This window comes from Lottia gigantea (genome assembly GCF_000327385.1).
Source record: "Lottia gigantea unplaced genomic scaffold LOTGIsca_92, whole genome shotgun sequence".
NCBI lineage: Eukaryota > Metazoa > Mollusca > Gastropoda > Lottiidae > Lottia > Lottia gigantea.
The window spans coordinates 712,487-730,778 of NW_008711014.1; the positions used below are offsets into that span (position 1 = coordinate 712,487).

At 37.5% G+C, this 18,292-nt stretch overlaps 2 protein-coding genes across 2 annotated transcripts; one reads left to right on the forward strand and one right to left on the reverse strand.

Moving 5' to 3' along the window:
* Positions 1–1,498: 1,498 nt before the first annotated feature.
* Positions 1,499–8,569, forward strand: LOTGIDRAFT_237013 (hypothetical protein; the record flags this gene model as incomplete). Its single annotated transcript, XM_009068666.1, has 9 exons — positions 1,499–1,577; positions 3,906–3,961; positions 4,257–4,608; positions 4,839–5,620; positions 5,824–5,977; positions 6,210–6,320; positions 6,816–6,974; positions 7,266–7,421; positions 7,616–8,569. 9 exons carry the CDS (start codon positions 1,499–1,501, stop codon positions 7,774–7,776), a joined length of 2,010 nt encoding a protein of 669 aa, XP_009066914.1. The 3' UTR covers positions 7,777–8,569.
* An 851-nt stretch (positions 8,570–9,420) lies between these two features.
* Positions 9,421–17,999, reverse strand: LOTGIDRAFT_237014 (hypothetical protein; the record flags this gene model as incomplete). The annotated part of the gene is made up of 6 exons (XM_009068667.1): positions 9,421–14,029; positions 14,647–14,897; positions 15,581–15,643; positions 16,054–16,306; positions 16,801–16,988; positions 17,993–17,999. 6 exons carry the CDS (start codon positions 17,997–17,999, stop codon positions 10,436–10,438), a joined length of 4,356 nt encoding a protein of 1,451 aa, XP_009066915.1. The 3' UTR covers positions 9,421–10,435.
* Positions 18,000–18,292: the final 293 nt, after the last annotated feature.

The window sequence follows — 18,292 nt, forward strand, 5'->3', positions numbered from 1 at the left end:
AAATAACCGTAATAAGACAGGTATAGATATGTTGAGGATTATGTAGATCGTTAAAAGATAACTTGAGAAATCTATTAGATACCTAATTGGCATTTTATCAACAGCCGTCAAAAAATTAAAGAGAAAAAGGGGTTGAAATTTCATTCATTCACACATGAAACTTCTATCTAAATGGTTGCTACTCAAAGAAAATATTTATTTTGACTTGTGTAGATGATTTGATTGAGACAGAGGTATGGTAAAGTATTTAACGTTCGGCGCAACCTGATCGCTGTAGTTCTTACTCTCGTGCTAAGTGACTGGGGTACATTATCATTAGTTTCACAACGGGTTGTAGATGTCGACAGTGTGTCACTGCTGACACCGGCTTTTACCTCGTGGATCTATTCTTTAATGGAGTAAAAATTTATTCAGAAGTCCGTTGTGTAATAATTGTGAGACAATTTTTTTTTTTTAGTAAAAATCATGGTGTTTATATCTTTTATCTGTTGGGTCGGAAAATATTGTTGATCATTAGTTTGTGTTACTTGACATCTGTGTTTATGCTTCAAGTGTATGTGGATCAATTATTTGGTCTTTTGACTTTGAACGAACGGATTCTAATTTGTGTAGCGACATTGTCATATTATGAAGTATTTGTTTCCGCCGGTGTTAAAACGTGCAAAATTAAAATGAGTATCGGACACAAGCCCGTGGCTAGAAAAAGATCTCTTTAGGGGTGCAGAATTTTTTTAATTGGAGGGGGCTTAATTTCGAGAATTGTGTTGGATAATAGGTCGTTTTTAACATCTTTCAAAATTGTCTCGGGGAGGAGAAATATTTCTTAGATTTGGCCCTAATTGGACTTACAATATGGTTCTGTTTGAAATTGCCCATAATATCAATCTTAAGTTTATATTTTTGACGCCTACTTCAACAAAAGTTATAAGATAGATCCCAAATTTTAGGATATTGAATTAAATATAGAAATTAGTTTAAGGGATAAATGAAATGTTTTCTAGTCTCTCTGTGTATCTTGAGGACATTTGCAACTTCTATTTGCACCTTTCTGGGGTTTTTTCGTCCTGCTATTCAAGATAAAACGTAGAGATCGTGATGATAAAATAGCAAATTCCACAAGGATTTTAGGGTTATGACGTCTGATCAAGTAATACAAGAACTACAAGTATCGGGGGTACCCAGAAAAATGCAAATGGAATGAATATGTGACCTGTCCTCAATACACGTGCGTTTGCTGAAAATTCACTAATCTATTAAATTTTAAGTCTTTATTATCCCAAACAGGTGGGGAAAAGTGGGACGTCATTTCCTTTGGTTTTTGTGAAATTGGTCTAAGATAAGTTTGGAAATTGATATGGTCCAACCTTTCTCTTCAGATTGACTGGAACTAGAATGGTAATCATGGTTTAAATATATAGTAAGGCTGTACGAGGTCTTCCTGAAGAAAACAAGCACCTGCTATTTTACCTGGATTAATCAACTGTGATAAACTATAAATATGTATCGTGGATTAGTTTGTACCCTGGTATTATGTTGTATACAACGCGGATTAACAGAAGACACCCAGAACATAAGAGGTAAATGATTGTTTGGGATTCCCTTCCTTACATTAATCTTCGCTTCTTGTAGATTTCAGCAACTTGCTGATGTATGCTTTACACGAAATATAGCAGTGGCGTGAAAACGTCGCAAAGGGATACGAAGGGTTGGCATTTCGATAGTATATTCTTTCTAGAATTAAAACATCTTTTCTGCTACTGTTTGCTTCTATACAGCTCACAAGAATGTAAAATCCAATTAGACATCGAGTAATTATTTTAGTTGTGTTTTTCTAATTGTATTTTTGGCTCTCGCTCTGTGGGGCTTTCAACAGGTGTTTCAACAAATTGTTATGAATTGCCAAAGTTTTGGGTTTTATGGTGGCAATTGGGATTTTTTTGAAACAACATCAATGCAATGAATCTCTAGATTTGTCATTATTACTTTTGACAGTTAGCCAATTCCTTATCGTGTTTATTCGTGTAAATCCATTGAGATGTTGATTATGATAAGAGTATTCTCTAGGGATGTTATAATTAAAATATAATCTTGAGTTTTATCTTTGAAATATTCGCCCACGCATATTTCTAATTCAAATGCCGAGTGAGCTAGACAGCAATGCTGAAGTGAGTTTCATCGCCAAGGAAATGAACGGTACCAGGCATGTTCAGACATTTGAGTGGAAATTATATCCCCTAGTTTTTCTATTCAAGCTAAATTCTCTGACAGGGAAAAGATTGCAGGGAAAACTTAAGAGAAATAGTTTAGGATTTATAGGGGAAGGGGGGCAATGCAATCGATCAACGAGCTCGAAGGTGGTAATAATTTTTTTCTTCTTTATAAACTTTCTGTAGGGCTTAACAAGCAACCATGTCTACCCCTCCCCCACCACCGGCCCCTCTGTAGCTTCGGTCCTGCTCGGGACAATGATTAGTGTTAAGAAAGGTCTATGTCTGTCAGACCTTAGGCAGTATGTACTACTACTAAATATTCCATTGCCCCAATAGACATTGTTTGAGAGTTAAAGAGCAACACGGGCCAATGTCTGCCATATCTAGTACTTATATGAAATGTTGTTATAAACATTGTCTTTAAGAAAAAAATAACAAACATCTATGTCTCGCAAACCTAGGGCAATAAGTACTAGTACGAACTACTCTACTGAATAGCAAAGGTACCTTATCTACTAACAATATTGTGTAGGTATAAACAAACGATAAATAAATAACTCTGTAGTAATTAAGTTCATTAGTATAAATAGACTAAATAAACAATAGACTACCAACTGACAGATAAACTGCCATCTCTGCCAACAGAACAACATCAAAAGTACAGACAAACTTGTATCATTGTACTGTTTACTACATTTTCCAAAGTCGCGATATAAATGAAATGAATGGAATTTAACGCCCTACTTATCTGAACCATGAGGGCTAATGAAGACGGGCAACACCATGCATCGTGCAATGAGGGAAATTTTGCCAGGACAGTGGCCTTAGCCGATTTCCAAATCTGTAAGGTGCACAGCCTGTAGTGTCTCGGTTTATTGTCCCATCCAAACGACTAGACGCCTTTTCCATGTCAGCCCCTCTTACCTGCATCACTGACATCTGGAAACCGGATTGAAAAAGTAGCGACATAAGACAAGTCTTGTAAATGAATAACTAGAGAACAATGTATCTATTTTATTCGATTTTTTTTTTTGCATTAAAACTTCTCTTAACTAACAATGGAAAGAAATGCCACCGATCAGAGCAACACTACCACGCTATAGATGAGAAATATCTGTCCTTAGTTCCCAAAAAATTACGATTATAGACTGTTGCATTTGGCTAGCAATGTCTGAAAGTTAATTAAGATTTAAGATGATAATTCCTTTTTTATGATGTAAATTCTAACAAACTTTGACAAAACTGTCAACTTGCCTAATTCTTGAAAGACAAACGAGATTTTTAACAAATTAGCATAAAATTGAAAGAACCGCACCCCAAATAGTCCAAATATATCAACACTCATTTGCATTAGAAATTCAAAATTTGATATATTTACTGTTAATTGTTTTTGATTGTTTAAAAGTGACCATACGGAAAAATTTATGTCTTAGTCTAAAAGGAAAAAAAGCTACAGTTACAAAGTTATAAGAACCGAATGAAATATTATTGTCGTTAATGAAAAACCTGATAAATGATGTCAAGTGTATACCAGACCAGACTAGTAACTAGCTATCCAACAAATGTAATTGTACAAAAAACAAACATGTGAACATATTCATGTATTCTCTTGGAAAATATTTTCTAGTGCAAGGTTGTGATTTATGATCATGTGTTCAAGGTTTTTATAGCGCTCAAGTTTGATTTATTTTTCAGAGGATGAGTCATCACAACATTCGATACAAAAACGAGAAACTGCAGTACGATATGGGGTGAGTGAAAACTTTTGCTATCCCGTCTCTTTCCATTTCTACTGCTGTTCAGTTTGTTCTTGAACCTTGCTGGCCTTCTTGTTTGATATTTTACTCTATCAAAAACAAGCTCGTCCTGGTGATAGATTAAGCGGGTCGACATTTTGATTGCCTGATTGATTTCATCTTTTGACATTTGGATGCTTTTTGTATTGTCGTATAACGTCAGAATCTCTGTCTAAAGAGTGATACAGGTAGCTTAGTAAAGTCAACATTAAAACCAATTTATCCAATTCATGTTTGTTCTTTATTCCAGCCTGTACCATACACAGATCATGAACGCGCCCCTCAACCCAATACAAGGCGAGATAGTGGTGCAACGGAACCAGGAGAAACAAGGGGAACATACTTCTCCTCCGAAAGTTCTCATTCTCAAGTCAGTGGACGGGTAGGCGGATCTCAGTCTGGTTCTGCCTCGGAGTATGATCGACGATCAAGAAGGATTGAAGCTGAAAGGCGAAGAAGACAGCATCAGATAGAGTTGGATAGAAGGAACAGGGAGATAGAACGCCGTAATCAGGAAAGACGTCAATCATCTGGGTCTGGTACTTCCGGTAGTAGTGGCGGAGAGTCGACAGGACGAGGGCGACAACAATATTCATCTACCGGTACATATTCATCCATAATTTAAACCCAATCCAGAGTAAAAAAAAAAAAGACTCTAAGGAGGACTTGAAGCTATTGATACAGAAGGGTCTTGATACATTACGGTAGCCATTGTTTTTGGTTTGACCCACAAATTTGAATGGGAGATCTAAATGACCTTATTCCTTATGGGTAACTAGTTCGATTTCAGGTTTCCAGCTGTACACTTATTAAGGTCTGTTTGTATTTCCAGGTCAAGGAGCTGGCGAAGGTTTCTATACCGAAACCCGGTACTCAGGAACTAGTGGAACTAGTGGTACTAGTGGTACTAGTGGTAGGACTGGTACTAGTGGAACTAGTGGTAGGAGTGGTAGTTCGGGATCAGACAGAAGTAGCTACCCAGTTTATGGAAGCAATGGTCAAGGATCTAGTCAAGGATCTAGTCAAGGATCTGGTCAAAGATCCGGCCAAGGAACTCGTCAAACGGTTTACCAATCCAGTGGAACATATGTACCATCAAGAGGTGGTTATGTCCCCACTGGAACACGAAGTTACATCCCTTCAGGAAGCTATGTGCCCTCTAGTGGTACAAGGGGAACCTTTACATCAAGTGGAACATATGTACCACGGAGAACATATGTTCCAAGTAGTTCGTATGTCCCCAGTGGATCAGGTACCGCGTTTGTATCGAGGGGATCTGGCACCGCATATATACCACGGGGTTCAATAAACCCTGGCGGTTCTGGGACATCGTTTGTACCAAGGGGTTCTGTCAATCCACGCGGGGCTTATGTGCCAGGTGGAACTGGTTACGTATCGACAGGAAGTGGTTACGTTCCCAGTGGCTCTGGAAGTGGTTACGTTCCCAGTGGCTCTGGAGGTAGTTACGTTCCCAGTGGCTCAGGAAGTAGTTATGTACCCAGTGGTTCTGGAAGTAGATACGTTCCGGCTGGCGGTTCCTATGTTCCCAGTGGTGGGTCATATGTTCCTTCTTCCTCGTTACCTAGATATACAGCTAATCCACAGTATGATTCGGTAAGATTTGGTATTAGGCATTATAATGTTATGTCACAGTTATTTTGTCCACAAATTTTGTTAGATTCCCATCTTACTGCTCCAACATGATTTATGGCAGTTGCCCACAGAGTTTTCTACAAATAGCTGGATTTGATTGGATTAGGAAGCAAGGTTCTGCATGGAAAAAAGGGTTTGATCTAGTAACTATTTCCCCTTTTCAGATCTGTCCACAGACTGGTGTGCGATTAAGGATCAATGGATTAGACTGCACTCAGGCTATTAATCAGTTTGGATCGTCATTGTGTTACCGTCACGAATTTACATCACGAGAATGTTGTGATAAATGTCAACCATTGAAACAACCAACTAAAGCAGGTCAGTATTTCTTTTGATTTACTTAATCTCCACAATGCGCTTTGTTTGGTTTATATATACTACGTAAATCGGATATAAATTACCAGACCACTTACTGGATAGATTTTCGTGAAGTAATGAAAAGAGGATCACCTCGGCTATCCATCCCTGCTTCTATCTACAGTTGAGAATAACTCTCAATTTTACTCTCGAATTCCCGTCACTCAATACTCAATTATATTGTTTTCTACAGGATGTGAATACGGCGACCATTCCTATCAATGTCGACAGTTACAGAGGTTTGATTGCTATGATCGTCGTCACAATGAACGATGCTGTGAATCCTGTCAAAGATTCAGAACTGGTGAGTATGCCATTTGATGAACTACACCTTATTGTACTAATAAACCTTTTATCTCTTGTGTTTTCTTAATAATAAGCATTAATGTACATATAGTTGGTCAATTATCATTCTGTGCCTGAGAACACGTTGAAACGTTGCATAAAACTTTAACCAGTGATTGTTGTTCCATAAAGCTGGGTCTATATTATATACTCCTTATAACTTGTCTTCCAGGACACTAGAATATAGTCCACTATTTCATTCTTATCTTCCTACTCCACTAAAGGGTGATGGTTTTTGAGTCTTATTTGCAAATGGTACACGGAATGTCTATCCAAATTTTCGATGATACAGGTCGTATGCATGGAATCCAACAAAGCGTTAAATTGTTAGAATGAAACAGTCGTGAGGAGTCGTGTATGCTACCGTCTAATTGTTAACATCCACTGTAGGAAAATACAAGGTTAATACCTTTTACGGCCGTTTGATATTCCAATTTGTAGCTTTTTGTTTCAGGTGATCCTGGATGTGAATATGGCGATATGACGCCGAGATGTGAGCAAGTCAGAGAAAAACCTAGTCTATGTTATATCCCAGATAACGCCAGGTTCTGCTGTTCTACATGTGCTTCTTTAAAAGATACATCAAAACCAGGTCAGAAACTTATAGCCCGTGGTATACGAGAGCACTCGGAAGCTAACACATAGGCTGCAAGATGAGATATCTAATATGGGAATCTGAAGTTAATTCTAGTATTTGTAGATATAGTACTAGTGATGCAGTGAAAAAAACAATTCTTGTCTTCCAGACTATAAATCGAGGCCCGTTACAGGCTGAACTACGCAATAATGCTTTTGTTTGATCTAAAGATACTCATTGTACATGATGTTGCATTGCTCATTTTATAGCTTAGTCCAAGATTTTACAGAAAAATAAGTTTGCATTAAATTTATTTCAATTTTTCAGAATGTCCATGGGGCGACCAAAATATTAATCTTTGTGAAGCCTATCACCCTGGTGGCGAAGTTCGAGTCAATTGCTATTCACCACCAATAGCTAGGTTATGTTGCCAGTCTTGTCAACGAATTAAAAGTCGTTACTCTGGGCAATATGCTGTAAGAGGTAAACCACCAGTTTGATCTATGGTTCATGCTTTTCATTTCGAACTCATCGACTGACACTGTGTCGGCTTTAGCAGAGGATCTGACAGGGAAGAACGAGATAGTTGATTAAAACAACCACAATACATTCTGTATTCCGTTTAATTAAATAATTTGCAGTGATGTGTGACGAATAATTTAATATTTCTTTTTCAGGTTGTGAATATGGCGATAAACCAGTCATATTTAATACTGATCAGTTTGGTAGTTTGAACTGTACAGCATTCATTAGACAGTTCTCTGCCGAGCAGTGTACCCTTAACCAAGCAGTGGCAGAGAATTGTTGCTTCACTTGTGGGCGATATCGACAACAGTAACGCTGTGGGTGTAATGTCGATTCCAATTGCTCAATATATAGTATATAGAGTATACAAGAAAAGTGCCTATGAAAGGATTCTAGCTTGTATATTCTTGTTCGCTTCCGTAGCAATTGGTATTTTGTATATATTACACAGATAAATAGCATCGAATTTACTAACCTTACCATTTTTTAAAACATTTGAACAAATTTATTTAAATAGGAGTTGAAGAGGAGGCCATTTGGGACTGAATTATGATGTCATTGGGTTTAATTTGGATTTTTATTTTATCTGAATGCATTTTATCACCAAATTGTCAGTAAGGTAGAAAAGAATGTAAGACTCACGTAAAAAATGTATCGTTATCGCTAGGGTCATGTATAGTTAACTGAAGGATAAAAATCTATTCATTCTGAATATGTTTGGAATACAATATACGAGTGTAGGGTGACAATTCGGAGCCTATCTTTGATTGCATTTTTAAATAGCTATAATATTTACTGTTCAATTCATTAAAAGTCACACTTTTGCCAGAGGTTTTCCATAACTTGGATCCTTGCTTTGTGGCTTCGAAAGCCTCCACAGTGGCACAAATGGGTTCGTCGTCATGTTCAAACGGCTTTTCCAGCAACTGTTTCTTCGTGTTGATGTACAGACTTGAAGTGTAGGTGGCCACTGTGACCATTGAAATGGCATCAGATAGGCTACAAATTTTAAACCCCACACCCGTTTAAGCTTGTTTGCATAATAGATAGATGATCATTTCATTGATGTAAATAATCTTTTTACTTTAATAAAATAACAACCACAACGTATCTTGTGTAGGCGTTGTCAACACCAAGGTCATAATACTGAGCATCCTGTTTATCATTTTCACTTTGTAAAGTTATTACGAACTTCGTACTTAAACCCTGACCGCAGTTGTCACCTTTCTTGTGTATTGGCTTACAATCCTATCAAATCGCTGCATTGCGTGATACAAGAAAAGCTGTGAACATTAAGGCATTGTGTTCACAGATTCTGATTAGCTATATGCTCTAGCGTTTAGTCTAATCTAATCGTTTATTTTTTCAAACCTTTATGATACAAGAAAGGTGACTGTTTCGGTCAAGGTATCGTTCATAATTTCGTAATAGCTTGACATTGTGAAGAATCCTTTCTACAGAGTTTGAATTACATGTCAACGCCGAAGGGGAAATAAACAATGGGCAAATTTTAGGGCAAGTCGGTTTAAAGACCAAAAGACAAACACCAAGCTATGTGATGATATTTGTTTTGAAGATCTGTATAGTCAAACAGGCAAGGGTATCATAAATGTGCAGAAGACGGGGCTCTGTTATTTCGCCACAGGTTGCTTTATTGATCCATGAGAGCTCCTCCAGTTAGAACGCTTAACATGAGATAGCTGGTAGAAAAATAAAGAAGGAGCGCCCAAACTTAAACCATGTACATCCATTTTTGCAAGAATGCCCGAATCTCTAACCTATTTATGAGATTTTTGCTCGAAAACTTGCTTTCGGGGCTGCCCTCCCCTCTCCACCTCCCCTGGCTCGGCCACTGCGCTTCATCTATCTCTTTAACAGATACCTGTACCTCGGCTTTTCACTTAAGCTGAAGGTTGAGGCAGAATGGCCAATAAAACTAAATGAACAACATCAGGAGTAATAACTGTAACATTTTGTTCTATTGAGAATTATGTTTGTTTTCTACAATCAACAGACAATGAAAAAAAATATCCGTTGCGTCAAACTGATTATTAAGGCATTCCTTTATCAAAATAACTGTACAATATATTACACGATTGGTTATCCATACAGATATAAACATTACTATTCTACCTCTCACTTTCACTTTATAAAATATATCAAAAATAAATCTTTCAAACATCATTACTTCTGCACAACTGAGGTCTACTGTTCTCGATTCTTAGTTAAGGTTAACTGTTTCTGGTGGTGGAAATGTTTAGCCAAATTACCCCAACTACACTACGTTAGGTAACAGGTGTTAAAGATGGACAAATTTGGTCAGAATTCCCACAAGGGGGTCATCTGCTTCTATGGTGGACATGTTTAGCTAGGTTTACTACATCAAGGTGTCCTTAATTAAGGGCTAAAAATGTGTCCACCGGTTGCGATGTTGAGCCATTTTTGCAAGAAACTACAGATCGTATGAGCTCATGTGAAACAAAACCAAGAATTTATCATATTATGAGCCTCGAATATCAATGTTGTCTGAAGCTAGTACGAGTTATTTCCCCTAAACTATAAAAGTATAATATTGCACAAACCATTCATCCAATCATTTGTAAAACATCAACAAATTATGCATCTCAATAATTCACAAAAACATTAATAGAATCTAGATTTTATGCTTTGCCTCAGTTAATTTTTATAATTGTCTCGACTTACACGGCGCTACATCGAATTTCGAATTGAACAAACGTTTGGCAATTCGTATTCAAAGATATCATGCTGGTAAAAAAATTATAGGCCTATTCAAAAACAATGAACACGTTAACGAATGAACCACTCACTCATGTAATGAGCATCACAAATGACGTCACTTCCGCACCACACATCCGGTCACATGATTAATAACAATGATGTCCAAGTTTCACATTCAAATTATTTCATGCATTCAAAAAAACATTTTGTCGTCAACTATTATGATTAACAGGTCACGTTGGTGGCATCATGCCCATATAAGGTTGTCCTTGATTTCCCATCATGCCCATTGGCGACATCTGCCTTTGTCGTGGTTGCCCATACATATGTTGTGGTGGATACATTTGTTGAGGTCCGTAACCTGGGTTACCAGGCATCATACCCGGCATCCTCATTCCAGGATTTGACTGCCTCATTCCTGGAGGGGACTGCATTGGGGGCATGTTCCCCATTGGTCTAGGTCCAGGACCCTGCATCTGTATGTGTTGTGATTGCATCATGGAAGCACTCATCATCTGTCCGTTACTCATCATTCCTGGATTACCTTGACGACCGTTACCCATCATTCCTCCCATTGGTGGCATACCTCCCATATTGTTCATAGGACCAGGACCTCCGGGGCCAGGACCCATTCCCATACTGGCCATAATAGAATCAGGCATACTGGTCATTACAGGACCACCAGCCATTGGGTCCATTCCTTGCATTCCACCAGGACCATGCTGCATTCCTCCGGGACCCATACCGCCACCAGGCATAGGACCGTTCATTCCTCCGGGACCTTGCATCCCACCAGGTCCTACTGGCATACCTTGTCCACCCATTCCTGGCATTCCTCCGGGTCCTCCCATACCACCAGGACCACCCATTGGAAATTCTGGGGTACCACTTGATCGCATCATCATGGATTGCTGCATAGCCATTTGTTGTTGACTTGAAAAAGGTGATCCTACTCCAGGCGGTCTACCAGGTTGATTTTGATTGGGAGGGAAATAGTTTAGTGTTGATGAAGGACCTTTCCCATCTATAAATTGCTGCATGAAGTCTAATTCCGGTCGTTTCTGAGGACCATTGCCATTGGGTTGGTTATTTGGAGGATGAGCCGGTAGATACTGGATGGTGTTAGGTGTTTTGGCTTGAATCTGGACATTGGCATTCCCGACAGAATTTGGTGGATAATTTGGCGAACTCATTCTGTTTCCCATCATTGGATTATTGTTCGGGCCTCCCGCTGATCCCATACCAGGGTGTGGCGGACTTGAGAATCCTGGTGATTTTCCCATAGGCCTGGAACCGGGTCCCATTCCATTGTTGACCATGATCGATTGAGACTGGGACATTGATGCTGCAATTGTCATGGCAGGTCCAGGTAATGGTGGCTCTGAATTTGAGAAATGTCCTGAGTTTCCTGGATGAGACATGGGATTGGACATTGGACTGGGTCCGCCGGGCATCATTGCACCATGTGGTATAGGACCATTGGGACCTTGCATGTGGCCTGGCATCCCTGGATGGCCTGACGGGGGCATATCGTGAGGTAATGAGCCCATATTTGATAACATAGTTGAAGCTTGGGACATTGAAACATGATTGGTATGTGAGGAAGGCACGGATGGGGGACCACTATGTGGACCATTAGGCGCACTGCTAGTTTGTGACATTCCATTGTTCATTTGTTGGACTTGCATCGTTGGGTTATACCCTGAACCAGGGCCACTTGGAGCATTCACGCTTTGAATATTTAACTGCTGAATAGACATTGTAGCGTTCACATACGTATTGTTCACACTCGGAGTTCCTTGAGATTGTGGAACACTCGAAACATTGGACACTGTGGTTGTTGGAAGCGAAACCTGTGACCCTGGTGTACCATTGTTACTATTATTATTATTACCACTTGGATTAGTACCATTGTTAGAACCATTATTATTATTGTTATTACCACTTTGCACACTATTATTATTATTGTTTGCGTTCGATGCACTTTGTCCCTGAACTTGAATACTGTGGAACGGACCACCTTGCATCATATTTTGTTGCATTTGGTTAGACAAATGTTCGACGCCTTTTGCAAGGTTTGCTAAACTTGATGAGGTAATATGTGACATGGAGGCTTTGGCTGTGGGGGTGGTTGGAGCACTGGTGATATTATTATTCGGAGGATCAAAATGGGATAATCTCATACTAGCACCACCTCCCATCATTTGATTACCTCCTGGTAGAGGTCCAGGACTACCTAAAGGTCCAGCACTTGAGTTTTGACTCGAATTAGACAAAGGTCCTTTATTGTTCATTCCTGCACCAGGATGCATCGGAGAGTTCACTTGATTTTGTAAAAATCCAGGATGAGGTTCACCTGGGTGGCCTGCCCCACTTTCATGATATGCTGTGTTAGGTTGTTTGGTGATCGTTAACTCCTGCCCTTCAAACTGATTCAGATAGTTCAGTTGCTGGGGTGAGGGAGTGGGTTGTAAATTTTTATAAATGTCTTCCATGTCGTCTCGTTTTCGTTTTTGGGCCTGTGCGTAAGTAGGTGGTGGTTTACTTCCTAATCCGTTCCGCGGAGGAGGATCGGGGCAAAATTGTTCTGGATTTCCAGCACGAAATAAACTAACATTTGAGTTCTTTCTGCCACGAGTAGGTGGTAACATTGTGGCCATATTTCGGCCTGGCATATTCGGCATCATTTGTTGATCAAAACCCGGTCCATGAGGTGGCATTGGACCATTAAAATTAGGACTCATAGCACCGTGCATTGGATCCATGGGTCTCCTCATAGGTCCAGGAGGAAAGCCCATGTCACCTTCCATACCAGGTCCACCTGGCATATGAGGTCCGTTCATGTTAGGTGAGGTAGGTCCACACATTCCTTTCGGTCCCATTGAACTATAATATGGTGGAGGAGGAGGACCATTTCCACCACCAGGATCCATTCCCATTCGCTGATGTTTAAATTTGTTGTTATAGTATTCCTGCTGCAATCGCTGCCATTCACGCTGAGATGGAGACAAGTTCGGCATGTTCTGAGGTGGTTGAGGTCCGAATTGAGACATGTTCTGCTGTTGAGATATCATGAACTGTTGCTGTTGCTGTTGCGATGACATCATACCATGCTGATTACCCATCATTCCTTGTTGTGGCATCATATTCTGTCCCATCATGCCATGCTGTTGTGACATCATGTTCTGTTGAAACATTGGATTCATTCCATCAGGCATCATTCCTTGATTTGGACCAGGGCCAGGACCTGGACCACCAGGGGGACATTGTCCCGGTGGACCACCTGGACCTACAGGACCGCCAGGGCCATCCATGAACACATCCTCACGCTGTTCGGGGAATAACATTTCCTGAAATTTCCGTAACTTTGCTAACGATGCACCTCTCCTCTGTAATTGTTCAGGAGTTAAGTTTTCATTCGGCACTTTACTTTGTAACAAGTTCATATTATTAGGATTCAATGCACCTAACTGAAAGTCATCGAAGTCTAAGTTTCCAAGAGGGTTCATTTGTGGGTTCATATTGCCTTGTTGATTCATTTGCTGATTCCAGTTCATCATTCGTGGATTATTTTGAAATTGTCCACCGTTTGGAGGAATATTGTTCATGATTCCCTGCTCCTCAAGATGAGCGTTTTGTTGCTGTACCCACTGAGCCACACTATTATTCCCAGGCATCATTCCACCCGGACCTGGAGACATTCCTGCATTTTTCATTGCATTTGGATTGGCATTCCTTATATTATTTCCCATACCAGGACCAAACTGTTGCTGCATTCCACCTCCTGGTGCCATTGGACGGTTTGGATTTCCCTTCATTGGATTACGCTGAAAAGACACAAAAGACAATGATTAGTATAAATAATTGAGGATCATGAAAAAATTTTTCTAACCAGATAAAGCTGATGAACAAATTTTAACGAAATACAAAGTACAATGAGAAAAATTTTGTCAAAGCAGAGAAACCTATTTTTCTTTCAATCTGGCAAGACATGCAGAGACTTTAACAAATAGAACCTCATTTTCATAGTGCTCTTAACTACTTTTCAATCCATACTTTAAAGAAATACTAACATTATTACTTCCCTTGAATGGAATATTATCAATAATAAATAATAATTCTGAAAATGACTCAGATTTAGTCAAAGATATCAACATATATTTCAGAAAAATAAAAGTTTGCTGTATTTTATGGCTGAATATATAATATAACTTAATCTATCCCTTTTCTTTGGCAGTGAAATACCTCAGACTGACTTTTTACCAGTACTTTCAAGAGTTGGCCCAGTGTCGGCTTCCAATCAATATCATCAAAAATAAAGTGTCAGTGTTAATGTTTTGAATAATTTGCAGATGCGTTTAAATAAATACAATATTATGCCCTAAAGTATTCTCATCACCTTTCCCTTATAACTAAACAAAACATTAAAACATATTCTACCAACCTGAAGAAATTCCTTAGTTTTGGGATTGCTCAAATGAAAGTCAATGATAGATTCACACTGTCCTTGAAGCACCATATCAGCAGCTAGATTAGCAAATTCCGTGGGGAACACAAATATCTGACTGTGCTGCTGCATGAAAGGTGGATCATTGGTCATATGTTGTAAAGCATTTAATGGTCCACTCTGAGCCCCTGGGGTCATTTTTCGGGGGTACTCAGCACTAGTAACAGCAACACCAGGTTCATCTTTTACTGAAATAGAAAATAATATTTTTACAGATCTATTATTTCACTATTTATTAAATGGTATATTAAAAGCAATGGTTGAAATAAATAACAATGATTTTGGATATAAATTTCAAGGATATTTCATCCTATATGCTAGGCCCAATAAATCTTTAGATGTATTTTGCCATAATACATTAAAGTGATACGTTTAAGAAATTTAAATCTTGGCGAATAAGAGCCAGTAGATATACCTGGTGTCATAAATAACATAACAGGATCCTTATATCATCCGATAAATCCAAAAACAACTTAGTAATTATCCATAAATATGCAATTAACTATTGAAAAACGCTTAATATCAAGATTAAGCGTTTTTCAATAATTACTTAGTTTTATGAATTTTTTTCCAGATTTTCCAGGGATTCTGTTGTAACTTTATGACACCAGGTAAGTTCACTGATGAATATTACTCATATTGACCATTTCAAGAACTTAAATTTCATGTTCATTCTGTATTTCATGTAGTATCACTTTAAGATAATAGAATTGAATCAAGTATTTAGCTGTGTCCAAGACTTGTGCCATTAAGAAGCAATCATAATGATTCAGAAGAAATCAAAAATCTTCCCTAATTTTCAGACATTGACAGAATGTTTCATTTCATGATCAAGGAAAATCTAATTTTTCTCAAATTGAAGTTTCTTTACCTTGTTTGTTATCAACTATAGGTTTGATATTATTTTTATTATCTTCCGTTTTTATATTTACATCTGAAATATCATATATATATATATATATATATATTACTTCACTGCCAGAAAGACAGATATCAAAACCATAAACTTGGATTTTCTACATCAGAATTGGTTGATCATTTAGAAGTAATGCTAGGCAATAATGGTTATTAAGTTGCATTGAAAACAATATTACTAAAGCACAGGCACAGGACGTAAATGCTAGGGTTAGGGTTATGTGCTAAATTGGAGTTGAGACGAATTGCTTAAATCAAATTTCTTTCTGCAATAATTGTGCTACATTTGCAGCACAGTGGAGCTTCCATGGAGGAGAACTACCTCCAACTCTCAGTATTTTACTAGAGAAAGTAGACCCTGTTAGCCTCTTCTCTCTCAGATTCTTCTTTACATTCTAGAAGTCTTTATTTTATTCTGAAATTACTGACCTGTTTCTCCATTTATTTTGGCTGAAGGAACTGGAGTTTTATTTTTATTTCTCTCGCTATTGGGCGGGGTGGAATCATCTTTTAAAATTTCCTTCAGCTCAGGGTTGGCCTCGGGTGAAATATTTGGACTAATAATCTCGTGATTGTTCATTGTATCTGAGGAATCTTTTAACATTTCTGCCAACTCTGCTGTTTCTTTAGTCAACACCTCTTGAGAGAGTGTTTCTTTATCTATACAGCTATTCTCTTTCTCCTAGAATAGTCAGACATGATAATTAATAGGATTGTTCTCAGGGCCTGTTAAATATTTAATTAAGACTCCATGCAGTGTTTAAAGATTTTCGTTAAGACAACAAGCCAGGGCTCTTTTCCCATTTATGAGATATACACATGCACAGTCTGGATCCCTTTACATTTTGACTCAAAAAAATGACTTCCTACTACAGTTATTAACAAGAGGAAAATGATTTATTACATTGAAATACTGGAAGGGCAAAATGGAAACAGCCTTCCTATATAGCCCCGTCTCATTTTGCCTCAAATATATCTTTATTTAACACCTAATGTTCTACAATCTACTATCCTTTGGTTCACAAAGTGAAAAAAGAAAGAATTGTGATCCTGCCAATATGACTAATCATATGAATTATATTTTACAACAGAATAGAATAATGAAAACTTTCTGCTCCATGTTTACTAATGGACACTAGACAATTAATTAAAAAACCTAATTAATCAATTAATTACCTTCAACTGAACTTCCACCAATGGAAACAGTTCATCTGTAAGATAGGAGAAGAGTTGTCTTTCTTGAAAATTGTTTGTTTTGCGGAACTGTTTGATAAATTTGTACCAATCGGAGAGGTTTACACACACTGTTTCCCATCCTGACCTTCCACTTTTTTTACTGGCATATTCTCTATAGAGTCTAAGATCTAGAATTATAAGAATAATAATTCATTATTACAGTGTTCAGTGAGTTAAGACATGATAATATGTCTGGAGTTATTTCGTTTTAAAATTACATTTTATTATCTTATATTGTTATATTGTCAAATGACCTTATTACACAAGAATTAATCTTCAATGCTGTGAAATTACTATAATTCACATAGACTGAATTTAAAAAAAAATTCTATCATTAATTTTACCCGAAAAATATAATATATGCAAAACTCTTTGGAGAGAATAATAATGCATGAATTTAAAAAATACAAAGTGAGAAAAAAATCATCCTATGTTCCACATAAAAAATAAATCTTTACTATAAAAAACCCCAAAAATTAACCAAAATACACAACACAATATCATACTAAATCTTATCAAATTCTGATATATACTGATATGTAATGTATTACAATACAGACCCCAGACCCTAGACTTCTAGAATTATGAAAATCTTACAGGTTGGTCCAATATTGATCAAACATTTGAATGATCTGTCACAACTCAAAATTAAATACTATACTAAATCTTTAAAACGAGCAAGTTAAACAACAATTCATATCTCAAGGTCCTGAGAAATAGAAAACAAGAGATAAAAGAATCTTCTTAAACATAAGTTACAATATTTAACACAATTTTAAAAAACACAGGAAACAACAATCCACAACTGAAGATTCTTTCAATTGAAAACAAAAAAAATTCGAGTTTTCTCGAACTCAAGTTACAATACTGAGCACTCTTTTAAAAACAACACGCACAATAAACAAACTACCTTTGAAATTCAAATAATGAGAAAAAAGATTCTTCTGGAAGTTGACAATGTGATACAGATAATTTAAAAAGCATTATTGATCATTCTAAATATTCCTTTTGAGAAGAGAATTCTGGCAAGAAAAAATCCATCACTTTTACAAGCTATCAGACTAAATAGTAAATGAGGAAAAAGAGTCTAAGAAAAGACAGTATATTGCAAAAACTATTATCATAGGACTACTTGACATTTTCTAAGGTAATAACATTCATTGAGAAGTGGATTATTTCTTACTCAACAAAATCTCTTTTCAAGAATATTTTCTTATTTATGCGAAGGAAGGACATTGTAGGTGTCTTGTGATCAGATGATCCCACAACAGAAGTCAATAAACCATTGTGAAGAGAGAATTAACTAATATTATTAACTGAGTTTTTTTCCTGTATTAAAGATCTTCAACCATAGGACAAATTGGATTTTGTGAGGTTGATTTTAGTCTTGAATATATGTTATTAGTCTTCCGAAGTATTAGAAATGTAACAA